General features: G+C 43.4%; 1 protein-coding gene across 25 annotated transcripts in view; it reads left to right on the top strand.

Annotated features, from left to right (window-relative positions):
• The window catches only part of LOC121535010 (kinesin-like protein KIF1A), a 44,754-nt gene extending 42,028 nt beyond the window's left edge, over positions 1–2,726 (top strand). For all 25 annotated transcript variants that reach the window (XM_041841668.2, XM_041841667.2, XM_041841666.2 and 22 more), the window contains 2 exons: positions 2,379–2,497; positions 2,654–2,726. In XM_041841668.2, coding sequence (XP_041697602.1) covers positions 2,379–2,497; positions 2,654–2,693 — 159 coding nt within the window. In that variant the 3' untranslated portion in view covers positions 2,694–2,726. The remainder of the gene's footprint in view (positions 1–2,378; positions 2,498–2,653) is intronic.
• Positions 2,727–23,415: the final 20,689 nt, after the last annotated feature.

Here is a 23,415-nt window from a genome sequence, read left to right as displayed (position 1 = left end):
GAGCAATCGGGGGAGAAGGGCCTTGTTCAGGGAGGTGACCAAGAACCCGATGGTCACTCTGACAGAGCTCCAGACTTCCTCTGTTGAGATGGGAGAACCTTCCAGAAGGACAATCATCTCTGCAGCACTCCACTATTGAGGCCTTTATGGTAGAGTGGCCAGACGGAAGCCACTCCTCAGGAAAAGGCACATGACAGCCTGCTTGGAGTTTGCCAAAAGAATGTCCATGAGTGGCCCAGCCAGAGGCCGGACTTGAACCAAATCGAACATTTCTGGAGAGACCTGAAAATAGCTGTGCAGCGACACTCCCCATCCAACCTGTCAGAGCTTGAGAGGATCTACAGAGAAGAATGGGAGAAACTCCCCAAATACAGGTGTGCCAAGCTTATTGCGTCATACCCAAGAAGGCTCGAGGCTGTAATCGCTGCCCAAGGTGCTTCAACAAAGTACTGAATAAAGGGTCTGAATACTCATGTAAATGTGATATTTCAAATGTAATACATTCAAAAAAAAATCGAACAACCTGTTTTTGCTTCGTCATTATGGGATATTGTGTGTAGATTGAAGAAAAAAAACAATTTAGTCCATTTTAGAAGGATGTAACATAACAAAATGTGGAAAGAGTTAAGGGGTTTGAATACTTTCCAAATGCACTGTAAATATATTTATTCATTTGAAATTTTACAGGATGAAATCTCTTGAGATGCACCATCTCGTTTTCAAGTGACCAGATGAAAAAACTAACAAACTATGTAACACATACACTATATATACAAAAGTATGTGGACACCCCTTCAAATTAGTGGATTCGGCTATTTCAGCCACACCCGTTGCTGACAGGTGTATAAAATCGAGCACACAGCCATGCAATCTCCATAGACAAACATTGGCAGTAGAATGGCCTTACTGAAGAGCTCAGTGACTTTCAACGTGGCACCGTCATAGGATGCCACCTTACCAACAAGTCAGTTCGTCAAATATCTGCCCTGCTAGAGCTACCCCGGTCAACTGTAAGTTCTGTTATTGTGAAGTGGAAATGTATAGGAGCAACAACGGCTCAGTCACGAAGTGGTAGACCACACAAGCTCACAGAACGGGACCGCCGAGTGCTGAAGTGCGTAGCGCGTAAAAATCGTCTGTCCTCGGTTGCAACCCTCACTACCGAGTTCCAAACTGCCTCTGGAAGCATCGTCAGCACAATAATTGTTAATCGTGAGCTTCATGAAATGGGTTTCCAAGCCTAAGACCACCATGTGCAATACCAAGCATCGGCTGGAGTGGTGTAAAGCTCGCCGCCATTGGACTCTGGAGCAGTGGGAACGCGTTCTCTGGAGTGATGAATCACTCTTCACCATCTGGCAGTCTGATAGACGAATCTGGGTTTGGCGGATGCCAGGAGAACGCTTCCGGCCCCAATGTATAGTACCAACTGTAGAATTTGGTGGAGGAGGAATAATGGTCTGGGGCTGTTTTTCATGGTTTGGGCAAGGCCCCTTAGTTCCAGTGAAGGGAAATATTTACGCTACAGCATACAATGACATTCTAGACGATTCTGTGCTTCCAAATTTATGGCAACAGTTTGGGGAAGGCCCTTTCCTGTTTCAGCATGACAATGCCCTCGTGCACAAAGCAAGGTCCATACAGAACAGTGGAGGCTGCTGTGGGGAGGACGGCTCATAATAATGGCTGGAACGGAGCAAATGGAATGGTATCAAACACATGGAAACCATGTGTTTGGTGTATTTGATACCATTCCATTAATTCCACTCCAGCCATTACAACGAGACCGTCCTCCCCAATTAAGGTGCCACCAATCTCCTGTGATACAGAAATGGTTTGTTGAGATCGGTGTGGAGGAACTTGACTGGCCTGCACAGAGCCCTGACCTCAACTCCATCGAACACCTTTGGGATGAATTGGAACGCCGACTGCGAGCCAGGCCTAATCGCCCAACATCAGTGCCCGACCTCACTAATGCTCTTGTGGCTGTATGGAAGCAAGTCCCCGCAGCAATGTTCCAACATCTAGTGGAAAGCCTTCACAGAAGAGTGGAGGCTGTTAAAGCAGTAAAGTGGGGGACCAACTCCATATTAATGGCCATGATTTTGGAATGAGATGTTCGACGAGCAGGTGTCCATGTAGTGTATATCATTAATGTATTGCAAATATATCATAAATATTTCACAAATATACTATAAATATACCACAAATACAATATACCACAAATATTTGCTGGAATATACATTTGTTCTATCAATATATTTGTAAATATATAATAAATATATCCCTACCTAATGTTATCCTGTATCTTTCCAAATGTAGCAGATTTACCATGTATCATCCTCCTAGTAACCACAGAAAATCCTCTCTGTTTTTAGACTCCAAACACGTTTGCAGTGTGCACCGAGCATCGTGGAATACTCCTCCAGGCCAGTAATGACAAGGAGATGCATGACTGGCTGTATGCTTTTAACCCCCTGCTCGCCGGAACCATCAGGTATAGTAACCCCTCACTGCCTCAACCTTGTTACCTCGTGTGTTCATTAATAAAAACCTTTCCTCAAACCTTTATTTTTAGTGTAATACCAGATTACTTAAATATCCTTGTAAACAATGATTTAAGATTAACCCTCCCCTCTCTTACCTCTCCAAGGTCTAAGCTCTCCAGAAGAAAGTCAGGCCCGAGGATGTGAGAAACAGGAACACCTGCTGTGGGGGGAGGGGGGACAAACAAACAAAAAAAAACATCTGAAATCTCCACTGACCCTCTCCTGTATATAGCTCATCTAAACAGCTCTATCCTACGCTGCTCTCTGTCCTGACAGTGCTCCATCCTGTCGCTGATACTTCCTCAAACAGCACTTAAAACCATCCCAGCTGATCTCCTATTTGACGCCTCTTCCTGGTTACCTGGAACACGCATGGTATAACCTACCCATTAAAGACCATTAAAACCCATATACTGTAAGACTAACTAACAACCCAACCCTGTGTAGTGGGGCTTACCTCCGCTGGCTGTGATGCTCCCCATTGTCATATAGGACTTTACCTTTATCTTACAGGCTTACAGTCCCCATAGGGTTTAGCCAAACAAAGAAAAACGTTATATTCTATGTCTTAGTTCGAGTTGTTATCAGTTCCAATGTCATGCTACCTACTACTACCACCCTCTATCTGTATATGATGCCCCATATCCAAACCTCTCATGTATTTCTTATAAACACTGTAGTCTAATAAGAAAAAGAACAATGGCAAAATGGTATATTTCCTTTTCTAGTCCTCTCATAAGAGATTTCTGTTTCTGTGTGTGTTTAGTGCAGGGAAGATAGCAGTACCTATCAATGCTCGTTCTCATGTTTAAACAGCATATCCACATTACCTCATGTTGAAATGGCTGGGCTGCATACTGTATCCCAGGTTTTGGACGATATACAGTGTGATAGATGGTATACTGTAATAGTACATTGGACAGTGTAGAATGAAAGTGATATAATAGGACAATGTTTTGTATCCAAAGTTTTGGACGGTATACAGTGAGATAGAAGTGTAATAGTTGGATAATACAATGGCCAGAATAGGCTAATAGGGATATGATAGGACAATAGGATGACTCTTTGGCTTCCATGTTTGGATAATGGTGAGTTTGCTGTGCTGACATTTCATAGTAACACGTTTGCTACTGTAGAGTATAAGCAATATAATGCTGGCTGCCTGACAGTGGAGAGCAGTTGTGTCCTTGACTAATTTTCACCTTGTGTGTTTTTACATATTATTTGTGTATATACATAATCTATTCTTTTTTTTGGTTCTTTTTTTTGTATGGGATCACTGACCAGTTTTGTCGCATGGCACTTTATTGTTGCATTATATACACTTTATTTCATGAGTTGGTGTCTGTCCCAATCACTCAGTTGATTTTAACCAAAGCATTCCAATCTCTATTTAAAATAGTAAAGATATCCTCTGTTGTGTAGACTTGACAAAATGGCTCCCAGGTTTTAGTGAGATATTAATGTAATCCTCAAACCATCAAAACCTACTATTCTAATCCTCTATATTGACCCTGAATGTCTGTTTATAAGTTAATTATACCATGTGGCTACAATGAGAATGGCTCCACTCAAGCAAGTTGACGTTTATTGTGTTCTATGGTGGTGGGTTACAGTATATTGAATAATTGTATGGAAAAATGAGATCATACTGTTTTGATAAGTTAGTGGGATATTTTGGACCTTTTTTCCGACAGTCGAGTTGTGAGTCTGAAAGTGCATTGTTATGCACCAGGTAGTGCCTCCCTTTCTTCACTTCTCTCTCTATTTTTCCAGTTTTTCATCAATTCCACACTTTCATATCGTTGACGTCCACCACGTTAGCTCAATATTACATGTATCGAAGCAAACATTTATTTACTGTGATGCTATGAACTTTATATTGACGCTATGTGTCCATGTGAATCCACCATTTTGATTAAAAGGCCTAGTACAGTATATAGGCTACATCAGCTCCTTGTGTAAAGTAGCATCTAACATCCTTTGCTCTGCTTTTGTATAGCTGTTTTACAGCCTGGTGCTTGTATCAGAAACCTATACAGTATGAACCTGTTGATATTAAGAAGTCTCACAGCTTAGGAAGCAGTTTATTGTTGCTGTGACCGTACTGCTATACCCAGATGACCACAAACTGCTATCTGAAACGAAAATAGTCCAAAGTCAATCAAGTAAAAGTAAAGTGACTCTTCAGTTCTACTTTGGTCTAGCAGCCATAAAAGATTGGCAATTTCAAACTAAAGTTGCCTCATAGTCTAACTGTTCTGTGCTCTTGCATGACCATGCTTTATTGAAAATCAAGTGCTAGTCTTGTGTTTAATGTAACATCATGTGTGAGCGCAGCAGACTGATCATGGCCAGACAGCCAATTGGATCATGTCCTACTGTTGTTCCTTGTTCTTACTGCGAGGGTCATGGTTCGGTCAAACACAATTCTCCTGTGTAACACATAGTGCATGGCTTAGGCCAGCCAACCTACAGAGCATGCTCAGATAGCCACAGCAAGGTAAAACATGCAAGACATGGCATACTCACACGTAGTTCCATAACTAAGCGCTTATAGCCTCATTTATGAACATATCCTCTTATATCCTCCCAATAAGGAATACATTGCTGTTATACTGCAGTGCAATATTTGAGAGTTGATTGGTTTTAGTGGAAAATCACTCCCCATAGCGGTTCTTTCTGTTTTCTGTTTCTAGAACACTGACACCAAAAACACAACCTATCACTAGGTAAATACCGTTAACTATGGAATATGGGATTCATATTGTGAATCAGGTTGTGGTCATCTTGGTGTATGCATTTTAAGCTTTGTTGTACACTGGTATGCCAATTTATTTTGCCTGCTCGAACAATGGAAGAAAATAAAGCTTTTTTTTTATGAATTCTTGTTGCTATTTGGAGGTGGAGTATGTAAGTAGGGAATGTTTGAGCTATTGAATTGTCATCCAAGTATAATTTATTGTATTTATCACATATCATAATTGAATGAAGAGTGTGTGAGTAAGATTGGTTGGGGGATACGATATTATCCCTCAACAGAAGGAGATGTTGTTTTTTAAACTGTACTATTGTCGCTTTAGCGTGTAGCACCTTAAATGCATCTAACTGTATCTACTGTAAAGATTACTCTTAACTCTACTTGTTAATGCTAGGAGTAAAAATGACTCTTAACTCTACTTGTTAATGCTAGGACATCTGACTTTCTGTCCTCAAAGAAGAATTCACTACAAGTTAAAACAACGCATTTGAAGTTCAGTGAGCTGGCTATATACGATTATGGCTGGATTCTTTCACTGATTTGACTGTTTTTTTTTACGTGACATTACATTTCCTGGATCCAAGCATGTAGATGTGTCTCTTCCTCACCCTGGTGTCTCTCTTTCCCTTACTGCTTGCTATTGACGTCCTATCCCCCTCAGTGCAGCCCTGTAGAGAAACGTCCATCTCCATGGCTCTGTATTGACTCTTCTTGACATTTGATTGGCTCCTTTCTTGTAAATAATGAACCTGATTGGCTGTGGTGTATCCTATCACACAGATGTAACCCCCCGTCCCTTTATACCATAATAACTGGCCTGAGATGTCATCTCAGTGCTCACGTTATCGTTGCGTGTTGGAGGGAGTTCTAGTGTCTTCTAATGTTTGTGGACACGTAACCGGTTGTCAAAATACAGTGAAATAAATGTGAAACTTATGCAACATTTGCTTGTGTCCTTTGTTTGGATTTTGTTTGGCATCGATTATTAGCTAAAGATCATAGATGTGCGGGTTTGGACAAGTCAACTCGACAACTAGAGTTCTAAGTGCCTCTAATGCAGTGCTATTCATTCCTGTTCCTGGGGAACCTACATGGTGTGCATGTTTTTGGTCCAGTCCAGCACTAACACAGCTGATTCAACTAATCAAATACTTGATGATTGTTTTTTTGGTTGAACACTGCTCCAGTGTGACCCCAAAAGCAATGTGCTCTCTCTTAAGACAGTCAATGTGTGTGTGTCTGTGTGTGTGTTTGGCCCTACCTGTTCAGTGTGTGTGTGTGTGTGTGTGGTCCTCGACGCCCGCGATGGCCTCCCTCCATAATTGATAATGCACTCAGGATGTTCTCAGGCCAGACAGACACGTCATTAAGCCTAATCCCTTAATAACCAAGACATAAATGGTTTGTTGATTACTCCACACAATGGAACCCAATAGTGTGCCATGGTGGGGATGGTGCAAATGGGAATACAGGACAATTCAGGGATTAAAAGGCCTTTGTAATCTGTGACATATTGGGGAGGATGGCCTGTTGTATGTGGGATTCATATTTGACAGTGTGTTAGAGAGAGAGAGAGAGTTTGTGTGTGTGTTTCTCCCTACAACCTCAATCATTTTGTTTTGGCCCCATCACTGCAAAGCCAGATCTCTTTATCAATCAATAGCCTGATGCCAATGAATGTCTCTGATGCTACAACATAATGGCTACCCAATCAGCCAAGCAGTATTCAATGCCTCTCTGTTCTGACTGATCTGCCTGAGAGGCATTGCTTGCCTTCCTTTGTCACGTCATTTCTTTCACCTGCCCTAGCCTTTGGTTCCATCACATACATACACCCACGTGACATTGGGTCTACTGTACTTCCATATTCCTGGACATCCAATCCCACCCTTGAATAATTAACACTAAGAAGGCCCCTATCTGAGGGTTTGGAACATGGGCCACTCTTCCTTGGCCTGCTTGTTCATTGGCTGGCTGGCTAAAGAGGGCGTCAAAGAAGTTGAGGACCGTTTCTCAAACATACCAGCACTTAATCTGTGCCAGGAATCCAGCAGTTATTGTAAGTATACATCTTTGCTTAGAGGAATCTCTGGTGAAACATTTTTATGTGGAACCATAGTTGGGTGTTTTGAGAAAGCAAAAAATGTGATAATTGGAGTACTGGAGGGTAGAGTTTCACCAGCAGAGATAGATCTGTGTCTAGACATAATGTGGACTATTATCAGTATTTTTAGCATTTACACAACTGCCTTTCTATTGCATGCCAAGCCATGTTGTCTGATTCCTTGAACAAAATGATTATTTTATTTTATAAAATGGGGAAATAACCATAATAGGGACATTTTTGTTCAGTGTGTCAGTCTCCAGGTGAGGTGACTGATAAACTCTTGCTACTGTAAACAGATAGCGATGACTTTTGTTTCATATTGTCGTGTTACTGAAAGATAGGGTATCGTTGCTGTGATTGTGTGGGGGACTTACGGATGCTTATAAAACGGCTAAACATATGACAAGCTTGCTCAAAATTAGATATGGAAAGCATAAGTTTGCTTATGTGTTCATGCATTCAATTAATTATTCTTTCAATTGGGCTCTTAATATCTTTAATGTTACACTAATTAGAGTGTGTATTACTGTAGCTAAGTAACCACAGCACTTGGATTAAGTGCCAGTGTAGTGTTCTTGGGTGGCACAGCCTACCCTAAGTGGACCTTGTAGCATTTAGGCTAATTAATAGCATTAAGTCCTCAAAAATCCTGTGAATCACTAAGGTTACCTGAACCGTGCGATCAGGTGTCGGACCTCTTACACACTCACTGTCTGTCTCTCCTACATCCCATGGGGGGTATGCTACATTCAACAGTCTGGGCTCCCGTTTCACCTCTAGCTTTTACCTCTGGACTTTGTGTACAGTAGCGTGTGTGTGTTTGTGTGTGTGTTTGCATACTGTATGTATCCTCCTTCCTGGGGGTCTTGGTCTCTTAGAAGATTGGTTTGGGGCCTCTTATCGACTCATGGGTCATGTTCTGAGGTCACGTTTCTCTCTAGGTGGGGTACTCTTGGCCAGCTTGTGTCTGTGTGTTGTTGATGTCGTTGTTGTTTTTGTTACAATGCTTAATGTAGGTGAAATGTCATGTGAACAGTATGGGTAACCCAATTTACAACTGATAATCATCCGACAATAACGTCAACTGCTATGCTATGTGGTGTTTTTCCTCTCTGACACTGTCTTTCAGAGAGTGTTCCCATCCAGAGAGAAAGAGAGGAGTGGGAGACCAGCAGTGTATTAGAGGTTCTGGGTGCAAAGATACTCCTAGGACTTGAACTTGACCTTGAACTATCCTGCCTACCTGGACAAAAGGAGGAAACTATTCACGGGCTGAAATGGAGAGCAGCAAGGTGATCAACCCTGAAGTCTGGGAAACCAGTCACTGTTCAGTAGTTGATTGTGTTGTAATACGTTTATATTGTATGCATATACACTGAGTGCACAAAACATTATGAACACCTGGTCTTCCATGGCATAGACTGACCAGGTGAATCCAGGTGAAAGCTATGATCCCTTATTGATGTCACTTGTTAAATCCACCTCAATCAGTGTAGATCAGGGGTGTCAAACTCATTTTAGCTCAGGGGCCACATGGAGGAAAATCTATTCCCAAGTGGGCCGGACCGGAAAAATCATGGTATATATAACTTAAAAACAACAACTTCAGATTGTTTTCTTTGTTTTAATACGATCAACATACAACATAAAGCTGGAGCCTGAGGACAGTGTGTCCAAAATAGTACAAGCACAACATCACTATTAATCATAAAACACCTCAAGTTTATTTGAAAAGAAAAAGAAAAAGAACACACAAACACACAATGCCTCAGTGATTAACAGAACTGTTTCACAGATCACAGAACTATATCAGGGTGTCATTTCTCAGGCAGAAATGTAGATAAAAATAATGAAATCCTGTTCCCCAAACAAGTGCAAGAACCACAGAGTCAAGAATAGGTTAAATATACAAATAAAATAAAATCAATTAAAAACAATAGCACATCAACATAAAAACATATAAACATAAAGCTGGAGCCTGAGGACAGTGTCCAAAAGCACAACATCACTATTAATCATAAAACACCTCAAGTTATTTGAAAGTTCTGAAGACAAAGAACACACAAACACACAATGCCTCAGTGATTCACAGAAGTATATCACAGATCACAGAACTATATCAGGGTGTCATTTCTCAGGCAGAAATGTAGATAAAAAATAATGAAATCCTGTTCCCCAAACAAGTGCAAGAACCACAGAGTCAAGAATAGGTTAAATATACAAATAAAATAAAATCAATTAAAAACAATAGCACATCAACATAAAAACATATAAACATAAATCTGAAAGCGTTGCTCAAACTCCCGTAACAGTCCCGTTATTTTATCTTTGAACCGCTTCATGTCTGCCACATGTTGGGTCACGCACACATTTTTCAGACAGGGGAAGTGAGCTGCATCACCACCGGCAAGTTGCGTCTCCCACAATGACAGCTTCAACTTGAAAGAACGTATGCTGTCATAATACTGCGTGACAACTTTGTTGCGCCCTTGCAGCTGTTTGTTCAAGTTATTCAGGTGCTCTGTAACATCCACCATAAATGCAAGGTCCGGCATCCATTCTGCGAAATGAAATTCTAACACTGGTTTGCCCTTTTCTTCCATGAACTGTTCAATTTCTTCTCGTAAATCAAAGAAACGCCTCAGCACAGCACCTCGGCTTAACCATCTTACCTCAGTGTGGTATGGCAGGCCATAGATGTGGTCTTTCTCTCTGAGAAGGCTGTCAAACTGATGGTGATTCAGGCTTCTGGATCGGATGAAATTAACAGTTTGGATGACCACCTTCATGACGTTATCCATCTTTAATGACTTGCAACACAAAGCCTCCTGGTGCAAAATACAGTGAAAAGTAAAAAAATCACGTCCTCCATTTGCAGATTGCACGTTCTCTCTGAACTTTGTCACAACGCCTGCTTTTTTCCCGATCATTGAGGGCGCACCATCTGTAGCCAGGCTGACAGCGCGGGACCAGTCCACTCCGACCCTGTCCAGCGCGCCGACGAGTGCGGTAAAAATATCAGCTGCTGTCGTTGTATCTGTCATCGGCACCAACTCCACGAACTCCTCGGTGACGGTCAATGTGTCATCAACTCCGCGGATGAAAAAATGGCCAGTTGTGCAACATCTGTAATGTCCGTGCTTTCATCAATTGCAACCGAAAACGCAATAAATGACTTTACTTTTTGCTTCAACTGGCTGTCCAAATCCACTTAAAGATCGGAAATCCTGTCTGCAACTGTGTTTCTTGTCAGGCTGATATTTGCAAAAGCCTGCCGCTTTTCAGGGCACACAATCTCCGCTGCCTTCATCATGCATGTTTTTACAAATTCACCCTCACTAAATGGTTTTGAAGCCACTGCGATTTCATTAGCAATGAGGTAGCTAGCTTTCACTGCAGCGTCACTGATGTCTCGGCTGTGAGTAAACACAGACTGCTGTTTCTTCAGACCCGCCAACAGTTCATTCACCTTCTCTCATCTCCGCTGTCCTTGAAAGTTGTCATATTTGTCGGCATGAAGACTCACATAGTGGCGACGAAGGTTATATTCTTTCAGCACTGCAACATGCTCTGAACACACCAAACATACAGCTTTCCCATTCAATTCCGTGATTAAATAGGATGACCATTTTTCTTGGAACACTCTGCACTCTGCGTCCACTTTTCTCTTTTTTGACAGAGACATATTGGGGCAATGAGGGTGCCAAAGCACATAATGTTAAAAGTAGAAGCCGTAATAAATATCGCGGGCAAAACAAAGTTGTCACGGTTCTCTAAGACCGAACCCAGAAGCAGACCAGGACAAGGTGAGTTGAACGAATGAGAGTGTTTATTTACAGGGAAAAGATGCAGAATAGTCCAGTAGACGGAGCGGGTGGCGGAGATGAGTAGGTGGTGGTGAAGTAGCAGATGAACTGATGGCACGGCAGGGGTTGGGTGAAGGTTCCGGGAGAATGACTGTAGACAGAACAAACGGAGGTAAGTACAAGGCAGGTCAACAAGATGCAAAAACAACAAAACTATCGCTAGTACTCTGAGGCTGATACGCTGGCAAAACATACTGTTAATGGCTAACGATCCGGCAGGGAATGGATGTTAGGCCAGAGCCTAAGAAGGGTGATGATCAGGACCAGGTGTGCAGATTGCTGATGGGATGCAGGTGCGGAAATCAAGAGAGCTCCCCGGAGCGTTCCAGAACCCTCGGGAAACTGGAGATCACGAACAGAAAACTTAGTCCACAGACAGGACCCGACTCAGACTGCCGGGATCGTTACAGTACCCCCCCTCCGACGAACGCCACCGGGCGGACTCCCCGGAGCGCCAGGATGGAGGCGGTAGAAGTCACTGATGAGGTCAGCATCTAGGACCTGTCGCCGCGGAATCCAACTCCTCTCTTCAGGACCATACCCCTCCCAGTCCACGAGATACTGGAAACCCCGGCCCCGCCGTCTGGAATCCATGATGCGTCGCACCGTGTAGGCAGGACCACCTCCGATCATCCGAGGAGGAGGAGGAGGAGGCGGAGGAGGCAACAGAGGACTGAGGAAAACAGGCTTGAGGCAGGAGACATGAAAGGTGGGATGGACTCTGAGCGTCCTCGGGAGTTTGAGTCGAACTGCCACCGGATTGATCACCTTCTCCACCACAAACGGACCAATGAACTTCGGTAACAACTTCCTAGACTCAGTCCGTAAGGGAAGATCCCGTGTGGCCAACCAGACCCTATCTCCGATGGTGTAGGTGGGAGCGGGGATCCGGCGACGATTCGCCTGGAGCTGATACGGTCCGAAACTCTAAGGAGTGCCTTTCTGGCCCGATGCCAGGTCCGGTGGCAACGACGAATATGGGCCTGAACAGAAGGCACTGAGAGCTCCTTCTCCTGAGAAGGGAACAAGGGGAGGTTGGTAGCCATACAGGCACTGGAAGGGAGACATCCCAGTGGCAGATGTAGGGAGAGTATTGTGGGCATACTCAACCCAAGGCAACTGAGAGACCCAGGAGGTGGGGTTGGAAGAGGCCAGGCAGCGTAGCGTGGATTCCATCTTCTGGTTGGCTCTCTCCGCCTGACCATTAGATTGGGGGTGAAAACCAGATGTGAGACTGACTGTAGCTCCAATGGCCAAACAGAAGGACTTCCAGACAGCAGAGGTAAACTGAGGGCCACGGTCGGAAACGATATCACTGGGCAACCCGTGGACCCTGAAAACCTCCTAACCAGGATCTCGGACGTCTCCGAGGCAGAGGGAAGCTTGGCAATAGGCACAAAGTGGGCGAACTTGCTGAATCTGTCCACGATAGTCAGAACGACCGTGTTCCCCTCAGAAGCGGGCAACCCAGTGACAAAGTCCAGGGCCAGATGCGACCATGGTCGCCGGGGAATAGGAAGGGGGTGAAGTAGTCCAGAGCTGGGCCGATTGGTACTCTTATTCTGCGCACACACTGGACAGGCAGCAACATAACCCCGAGTATCCTCGGCCATGGCAGGCCACCAAAAACGTCTGCGAAGAAACGCCATCGTCCGAGCCACGCCAGGGTGACAAGCCATCTTGCTGGCGTGGGACCATTTGAGGACCGCAGGACGAACCGACTCAGGCACAAACAACCGACCGGATGGACCGTTACCGGGACCGGGCTGCGTCCGAAGAGCCGCCATCACCTCCTCCTCAATCTTCCACCTAACAGCTCCCACGACGCAGTTCCGGGGGAGAATTGTCTCGGTCTTGGACCCACTCTCCTCCGTCTTGGAGAACATCCGAGACAAGGCGTCCGCCTTGCCGTTCTTAGATCCAGGTCGGAACGTCAGGGAAAAAATTGAATCGTCCGAAAAACAACGACCACCTGGCCTGACGGGAGTTGAGACGTCTAGCCGATTGCACGTAAGCAAGATTCTTGTGGTCAGTCCAGACAATAAACGGCTGCTCCGCCCCCTCCAACCAGTGGCGCCACTCCTCCAAGGCAAGTTTCACCGCGAGAAGCTCCCGGTTACCCACATCGTAATTCCTCTCCGCAGGCGAAAGGCGACGAGAGTAGTAGGCGCAGGGATGGAGTTTACTGTCCGTGGAGCATCGCTGCGACAGGATGGCGCCAACTCCCACATCGGACGCGTCCACTTCAACGACGAACTGACGGTCCGTGTCCGGTTGAGAGAGAATCGGTGCGTTGGTGAATCGCCTCTTCAAATCCAGAAACGCTCGATCCGCCTCCGGATTCCACTTGAAGCTCCTGATACTGGAAGTCAAGGCCGTTAACGGAGCGGCCACACGGCTGTAATCCCGGATGAATCTGCGGTAGAAATTCGCAAACCCCAAAAATCTCTGGAGCTGCAATCTCGTACCGGGCTGGGCCCATTCCAGAACCGCTCTAACCTTCTCCTGGTCCATCCTAATCTCTCCCCTGGAGATGATGTACCCGAGAAAGGATGTCGTGTGGGCGTGAAACTCGCACTTCTCGGCCTTCACGAACAGGCGATTCTCCAACAATCGCTGCAGAACCTGCCGGACATGCTGGACGTGGTCGGAAGGTTCCTTCGAGAAGATCAGAATGTCATCCAGGTAAACAAACACAAAGAGACCGATCATATCTCTCAGGACGTCGTTCACCATACTCTGGAATACCGCTGGAGCATTGGTCAGTCCAAACGGCATCACCTGATACTCGAAGTGACCCATCGGTGTATTGAAACCCGTCAACCACTCGTCTCCCTCTCTGATCCGGACCATGTGATACGCATTGCGAGGGTCTAGCTTGGTGAACACCGTAGCACCCTGTAAGGAGTCGAAGGCAGAACTCATCAAGGGCAGGGGATACTTGTTCTTGACCGTGATGTCATTCAACCCCCGATAATCAATACACGGTCGAAGAGAGCCATCCTTCTTACCCACAAAGAAGAATCCTGCCCCCAGGGGGTGATGACGAGGACGAACGAGACCAGCAGCTAGGGACTCCTTGATGTAGGTCTCCAAAGCCTCACGTTCAGGGCGGGAGATACTGTATAACCTTCCCTTGGGGTAGACAGCTCCAGGGAACAGGTTGATGGCACAATCATATGGTCGGTGGGGAGGGAGTGACAGAGCCTTCTGCTTACTGAACACTTCCCCAAATCGTGATATGTCTCGGGAACCAGGGACAAATCTGGGGGTTTAGCCTCAATCACCTGACTGGGAACCGAATGGGGACAGGCAGTCTTGAGACAGTTAGCATGACAATCAAGGCTCCAACTCGTTACCTTGCCCGTCACCCAATCGAACGTGGGATTGTGTTCCTTCAGCCAGGGGTATCCAAGGACTAGAGGAACATGGGAAGACGGCAGAATGAAGAATGAAATCATCTCCGAATGATTCCCCCGACAACAGCATCTTAACCGGTTCAGTCCTCATCGTGATACGTGCCAGACTACTGCCGTTCAGAGTGGTCGCTTCAATGGCTTCCGGCAATTGCTCCTTGGAAAGCCCCAGCTGTTCCACCAACTCGGCATCAAGAAAGCTTCCATCGGCACCTGAATCGACAAAAGCGTTAATCGCTAAGCTCTGATTCCTGTTCACAAGGGTAGCCGGGAAACGGGGTCTGACAGAGGTACTGAGAGGTTGAAACTGGCTCGCTAAAAGTCCTCCCAACTTTAGCGAGCCGGGCAGTTTGACGACCGCCGGGAACAAGTGGAGATGTAATGTCCCGAGCTACCACAGTAGAGGCAACAGTTGGTCTTACGTCTATGTTGACGCTCCTCCTTGGTTAACCCGTGCCGCCCCACTTGCATGGGTTCAGAGTCGGGAGAGAGAACCTCTCCAATAATCCTTTGTGGTGGAGAAGGATCGACGTGTTCTGGTCCACCACCCGACCCGACTGGGAACTGAGAAGCTGATCGATTGGACGGACCCCATTGCTTCTCCCTCCTTCGCTCTCGGACTCGATTATCCACCCGAATAGACAAGGCTACCAAGCTGTCCAGGTCACTAGGCTCCGGATAGGAGATCAACTCATCCTTGAGCTGCTCCGACAGACCCTGGTAAAAGGCCGCTTGCAGAGACTCCTCATTCCACCCACTCTCCACAGCCAACGTCTTGAACTCGATCACCGAAGTCGGCCACGCTGCGAGTTCCTTGGCGAAGCGAAAACAGGCGCCTAGCTGCGTCCCCTCCCCTCGGACGGAATGGTCGAAGAGCTTCCTCATCTCGGCCGTGAACCCCTGGTATGACGCCATGCAGGGATCCTGTCGTTCCCAAACGGCTGAAGCCCACTCCAGCGCTCGACCACGCAGCAACTCAATCACAAAGGCTATCCTAGCCTTGTCTGTGGCATAAGAGTAGGGCTGTAGATCGAACACTAATCCACACTGCATAAGGAAGGAACGGCATCTTCCCAGCTCCCCCTCATACTTATCCGGCGTCGGAACCTTGGGCTCACGGAAGGACACAGCTCCAGAAGCGGCAGGCGAGATGGGTGAAACCGGGTAGTGGATCCTCCACCGGAGACTTGCGTTGGTTCTGGACCTCCGTCAGACCGGTAGAAAGGTTCCGAACTGACAACGCGATCTCCTGTAGTACCGTGCTATGATGGCCCAACATCTTCTCCTGATGGGTAATGGCATGGCGAACAGAGTCCAGGTCCGCTGGGTTCATTAATGGCCGGATCGTTCTGTCACGGTTCTCTAAGACCGAACCCAGAAGCAGACCAGGACAAGGTGAGTTGAACGAATGAGAGTGTTTATTTACAGGGAAAAGATGCAGAATAGTCCAGTAGACGGAGGCGGGTGGCGGAGATGAGTAGGTGGTGGTGAAGTAGCAGATGAACTGATGGCACGGCAGGGGTTGGGTGAAGGTTCCGGGAGAATGACTGTAGACAGAACAAACGGAGGTAAGTACAAGGCAGGTCAACAAGATGCAAAAAACAACAAAACTAACGCTAGTACTCTGAGGCTGATACGCTGGCAAAACATACTGTTAATGGCTAACGATCCGGCAGGGAATGGATGTTAGGCCAGAGCCTAAGAAGGGTGATGATCAGGACCAGGTGTGCAGATTGCTGATGGGATGCAGGTGCGGAAATCAAGAGAGCTCCCCGGAGCGTTCCAGAACCCTCGGGAAACTGGAGATCACGAACAGAAAACTTAGTCCACAGACAGGACCCGACTCAGACTGCCGGGATCGTTACAAAAGTAGCTCATTGGCTGCACGTGCTTGACCTACTTGCTCTGCCCCGGTATAAACAGTTTGCTTGCTTAACACAATTGCTATTGCGCCATCCAGTGGACGCAATTGGAACAGCAGTTAATTTTATTGAAAAATTGCAGCGCATTTTTATACTTTACTTTTTTTATTTTTTTAATCATCTCGCGGGCCGGATTAAACCCGTTTGCGGGCCTGATCCGGCCCGCGGGCCGTACGTTTGACACCCCTTGTGTAGATGAAGGAGAGGAGACAGGGTAGCCCTTTCCTGCAGTCAAATGACCTAGTGGCCTCATGGGTGGAATGTTATTCATGTTTTTCATAATTTCATAATTAATCAACCGTTTTTTTTAACTCCAAAAATCCTGTGTTTCTATGTCAAACAGTTTTGTTATATTTCAGTCTTCTGTGATGTATATAAAGTGTAATATTGAGATGAAAACTAAAAATGTAATACATTTCAACTCTATATCTGACTTGGTACAGGTGTCTTCTTTTTTGTAAGCCCATAACCATGTGTGTGAGGTGTATACTTTTGTTTCAAAGTAGATTTGTTTAAGACTACCAAGAAACACTCTGTGTGACCCTGAATTAGCCCACTGCAGTAAAAGGTTAAAGAATGATTTTTAAGCCTTGAGACAATTGAGACATGGATTGTGTATGTGTGCCATTCAGAGGGTGAACGGGCAAGACAAAAGATTGAAGTGCCTTTGAATGGGGTAGTAGGTGCCAGAAGCACCGGTTTGTGTCAAGAACTGCAAAGCTGCTGGGTGTTTCACGCTCAACATTTTCACATGTGTATCAAGAATGGTCCACCACCCAAAGGACATCCAGCCAACTTGACACAACTGTGGGAAGCATTGAAGTCAACATGGGCCAGCATCTCTGTGGAAAGCTAAGTAGAGTCCATGCCCTGACGATTTGAGGCTGTTCTGAGGGCAAAAGGGGGTGCAACTAAATATTAGGAAGGTGTTATTTATGTTCTGTACACTCAGTGCACATATCCATACGGTATATATAATATTATAAATATATTGTAAATATATATATTTCTATATATATATATTACAATACTAAATATATGTGTAATATATTTGTAATATATCTTTGTTCCAATATATTTATCTATTACTGTTTATTTATTGACATATTCCTCATCCCTGTCCTATATGTGTCCCCAGCAGCCGATGAAGGAGGTGCCTCCCCAGCCTCGCTACCTCACCCTGCCCCCGGCATCATCCTCACCTTTGACCCCCTCAATGAGAAACGCCACTGGCTCCATGCAACATGTACAGGTGGCCTCTTCTGGTAAGGAGCCATGAGGACTTTGTAAGACAACTCCAGATAGTTGTTCATATGTGTCGCGGCCTGGGGAAACCCTTTAAAGAAAAGGGATGCGGGTCAAAAATGAAATAATGAATGACCAAGTGAGATGACAGTAAAATGCCTCTCGCTGACCTAGTGAGATATACATGGCGGAGGCTACTTTCTTATGACATTCTCTGGAACCAAAAGTTTTAAAAAGTCTTGATAGGGGACAGAATGCGGTTGGACCATCAAATAATTGGCATATATATTACTCTTACAGAATTTCTACGTGGGCGAGGATATTGGAAATGTAATCAAAGTCTATTGGATGATAACTTGTTTTTAACTAGGACAGAAGAATTTAGAACGGACTTTTTCCGACATAACACAGGTACAGCAGATCACCTTATTGTATGGGACACTTTTAAATGTGCTTTTAGAGGCCATGCAATTCAGTACTCATCTCTAAAACAAAAGCAATTTAGATCAGAAGAGTCCATGTTAACAAAGGAAATGGAAGGACTAACAGTACAGACAGATATCAATAAAAACTGTACTTTAGAGGCTCAGAATAAGTTAGAGGAAAAACAAAAAGAAATGTAGGAACTTATTCAAGAAAGATCAAGTGTAATATAAAAATAAAGCGAACTGGATGGAATATGGGGAAAAATGCACCAAATTATTTTTTAATCTTCAACATAGAAATGCTACCAAAAATAATTTACTGAAACTTGTTACAAATGACGGAGTCACCCATGATTCACCAAACAATATTTTGAAAGAGGAAGTAAAGTACTTTAAGCATATGTTTTCGTTTCAGTCTCCTCCATCTCCACTAACCGAAGCTAATTGTCTGGATTTGTATTTTCTAGGAATTATTTAAAATTAACAGCTGTACTCATGTGAAGGCCAAATTACAGAGGAGGAACTTCTTGATGCAATTAAAGTCAGGGAAAACTCCAGGGCTGGATAGCATACCAGTGGAGGTATAACAAACCTTTTTTGATATAATCAGAGGACCGTTATTAGCATGTTTTAACCACTCCTATATCAATGGTAGATTATCAGACACTCAACAAGAAGGTCTGATTTCATTATTACTGAAACAGGATACAAGTGGTAAGTATTAAAGATCCAGTCCATTTAAAAATTGGAGGCCTCTTACACTTCAGTGTTGTGATCCAAAATTTCTAGCAAAATGCATAGCACATAGAATTAAAAAGGTATTGTCGGATATTATTCATCCTAATAAGACATGTTTTTTACATGGACGATACATTGGAGATATAAGACAAGTACTGGAAACAATAGAACACTATGAAAATTCTGGGAAACCAGTCCTGGTATTCATAGCTGACTTTGAAAAGGCTTTTGATAAAATACGACTGGAGTTTATATATACAGTTGAAGTCGGAAGTTTACATACACTGGATTGGAGTCATTAAAACTCGTTTTTCAACCACTCCACAAATTTCTTGTAAACAAACTATAGTTTTGGCAAGTCGGTTAGGACATCTACTTTGTGCATGACACAAGTCATTTTTCCAACAATTGTTTACAGACAGATTATTTCACTTATAATTCACTGTATCACAATTTCAGTGGGTCAGAAGTTTACATACACTAAGTTGACTGTGCCTTTAAAATGTCATGGCTTTAGAAGCTTTTGATAGGCTAATTGACATAATTTTAGTCAATTGGAGGTGTACCTGTGGATGTATTTCAAGGCCTACCTTCAAACTCAGTGCCTCTTTGCTTGACATCATGGGAAAATCAAAAGAAATCAGCCAAGACCTCAGACATTTTTCTGTAGACCTCCACATTCATCTGTACAAACAATAGTACGCAAGTATAAACACCATGGGACCACGCAGCCGTCATACCGCTCAGGAAGGAGACGCGTTCTGTCTCCTAGAGTGCAAATCAATCCCAGAACAACAGCAAAGGACCTTGTGAAGATGCTGGAGGAAACAGATACAAAAGTATCTATATCCAGAGTAAAATGGAGGGACTGGTGCACTTCACAAAATAGATGGCATCATGAGAAAGGAAAATGATGTGGATATATTGAAGCAACATCTCAAGACATCTGTCAGGAAGTTAAAGTGTGGTCCCAAATGGGTCTTCCAAATGGACAATGACCCCAAGCATACTTCCAAAGTTGTGGCAAAATGGCTTAAGGACAACAAAGTCAAGGTATTGGAGTGGCCATCACAAAGCCCTGACCTCAATCCTATAGAACATTTGTGGGCAGAACTGAAAAAGTGTGTGCGAGCAAGGAGGCCTACAAACCTGACCTTGTTACACCAGCTCTGTCAGGAGGAATGGGCCAACATTCACCCACCTTATTGTGGAAGGCTACCTGAAACGTTTGACCTAAGTTAAACAATTTAAAGGCAATGCTACCAAATACTAATTGAGTGTATGTAAAGTTCTGACCCACTGGGAATGTGCTGAAAGAAATAAAAGCTGAAATAAATAATTCTCTCTACTATTATTCTGACATTTCACATTCTTCAAATAAAGTGGTGATCCTAACTGAACTAAGACAGGGAATTTTTACTAAGATTAAATGTCAGGAATTGTGAAAAACTTAGTTGAAATGTATTTGGCTAAGGTGTATGTAAACTTCCGACTTAAACTGTAAATGCCTGGAATATATCAATTTTGCAGAATCTCTTATAAAATGGGGTAAAGTTATTTATAGTAACCCTAGCTGTAAAATAGTAAATAATGGCTACTTCTCAGAAAGTTTTAAACTGTTGTGGTATCTGAGGAATTTATGACTTTGCTAACGTTTTCAAATGGTATCTTTGAGGATGTTGATTCAGCTTAGGGAAGCATCTGGGGAGCAGTTTTATAGGGGCACCCCATAGAACAGAGGAAGTCTGTTGTGTGGAGTCATGGGATTGGTCTCTAGGGAAAACCACCCATATCATGGTAAAGATTATAAATACTTGGTTGAGACAAAGGAGGATAGAACAACATATTATTTTGGGTCGCTGTTCTCCAGATGCCTGCAGACGTCTGTAAACTTATGCTGAAATCTTGTGATATAAATAAACCTTTATAATCAAAGTACAGTGTAAGCGGACTCCTTGGTCTCACAGCAAAGATTAGCATTATTCTTTATAAACAACACTGTCAAGAGGAGTAAAACAAGGTTGTCCACTATCGGCATATCTATTTACCATTGCCATTGAAATGTTAACTGTTAAAATCAGATCCAACAATAATATCAAGGGGTTCGAAATCCAGGGCTTAAAAACAAAGGTGTCATTGTACACTGATGATTCATGTTTTCTTTTAAATCCACAATTTGGATCCCTCCACAGCCTCATAAAGGATCTAGATACATGTTCTAACCTCTCTGGATTACAACCAAATTATGACAAATGTACTATATTACATATTGGATCACAAAAAAATACAACTTTTACATTACCGTGTAGTTTACCAATAAAATGGTCTGACGGTGATGTGGACATACTCAGTATACATATACCGAAATAAAGAAATGATCTCAATCCAATATATTTTAATAAAAAGTTAGCAAAAATAGATAGGATTTTGCTACCATGGAAAGGAAAAGACCTGTCTATTTGTGGGAAAATCACCCTGATTAACTCTTTAGTCATACCCCAGTTTACCTATTTGCTTATGGTCTTGCCTACACCTAGCGACACATTTTTTAAATTATATGAGCAAAAGATATTCAATTTTATTTGGAACGGCAAGCCAGACAAAATTAAAAGGGCCTATTTATATAATGAATATGAATTTGGAGGGCAGAAATGATTAAATATTAAAGCATTAGGCCTCTCACTAAAGGCGTCAGTCATACAAAAGTTATACTTAAATCCGAACTGGTTCTCTAGAAAATTAGTAAGAATGTCTCGCCCAATGTTCAAGAATGGCCTTTCTCCCTTTATTCAGATTACAACCTCTCACTTTCAGTTATTTGAAAATGAAATAATCTCCAAAATAACGCTATTTTTAAAACAAGCCATAGAAAGTTGGTTGCAATTTCAGTTTAATCCATCAGAAAATACAGAACAAATAATACAACAAATATTGTGGTTAAACTCAAATATACTAATTGATTAAAAAAACATTATTTTCTGATAAATGATCTTGCATGGAGCCCCAGACCGAGGGTGATTGACCGTCATCTTGAACTTCTTCCATTTTCTAATAATTGCGCCAACAGTTGTTGCCTTCTCACCAAGCTGCTTGCCTATTGTCCTGTAGCCCATCCCAGCCTTGTGCAGGTCTACAATTTTATCCCTGATGTCCTTACACAGCTCTCTGGTCTTGGCCATTGTGGAGAGGTTGGAGTCTGTTTGATTGAGTGTGTGGACAGGTGTCTTTTATACAGGTAACGAGTTCAAACAGGTGCAGTTAATACAGGTAATGAGTGGAGAACAGGAGGGCTTCTTAAAGAAAAACTAACAGGTCTGTGAGAGCCGGAATTCTTACTGGTTGGTAGGTGATCAAATACTTATGTCATGCAATAAAATGCAAATTAATTACTTAAAAATCATACAATGTGATTTTCTGGATTTTTGTTTTAGATTCCATCTCTCACAGTTGAAGTGTACCTATTATAAAATTACAGACCTCTACATGCTTTGTAAGTAGGAAAACCTGCAAAATCGGCAGTGTATCAAATACCTGTTCTCCCCACTGTATATACAAAAAAATATATGGGGGATTGGAAATGATGCAGACAATTACATTGATGGAAGCTACAATCTATCTGCAATATTAAAGCTGATCTACTCCCCCAAAAAATAAACATACATTTAAAAAAGATGCCTCTCGCTTCCAAAACGTTTAGGATAGGATATCGATTGCTTTGCTATCTAAAATTGAAATAATTCTGAATTGCTGAAATTACTGCAATACTGTTAAAGAGCGACTGAACTGTACAACCACCTTCTCTGGTTGAATACGGCCTATGTGGCATCGATATGAGTCAGAAATATTTATTCTAGTGTCAGAAATGGCTATAAAGTGTAAATAGGATCATTTTGGTCATTAAGTCAATATCGTCCAAAACGGAGATTTGCAGATGTTAGGAATATATTGTACGTAATAGTTTTCCTTGGGTTGGGTTTATTTCAATCCTGCCCATATGCCCATAGCTGGCAGCACCCAAGTAATCATCAATTCAGAGCGAAGCAGCACGCAACCCAATCGTTATGCCCACACTGACCATGGTCAATTTGGTTTGACTTTGCATATCCCCATTGGGCCAGTTAGGGACCATCATTAAATTACACAATGTACATGGTGCAATATAAAAAAATATGTAAATAGCTTCAAATATCAATTACTTAAAAAAACTCTAACTATAAATTGTAGAAATTCATATACAAATATTGAAAGCATTTAATGAGAAAACTAAAAGGCGTACAAGATGAAAGTATTGTCCCATTTATATTGTGTAATTTATTGACAGTCCCTAACTAGCCCCACAGATAGGCTATCCAAAATCAAACCAACCTTGCCATGGTCGCACACCGG

Source organism: Coregonus clupeaformis, unplaced genomic scaffold (assembly GCF_020615455.1).
Source record: "Coregonus clupeaformis isolate EN_2021a unplaced genomic scaffold, ASM2061545v1 scaf0881, whole genome shotgun sequence".
NCBI classification, from domain to species: domain Eukaryota; kingdom Metazoa; phylum Chordata; class Actinopteri; order Salmoniformes; family Salmonidae; genus Coregonus; species Coregonus clupeaformis.
The sequence above is the reverse complement of the archived record's forward strand: the minus strand, read 5'-3'. Positions and strand labels throughout refer to the sequence as shown.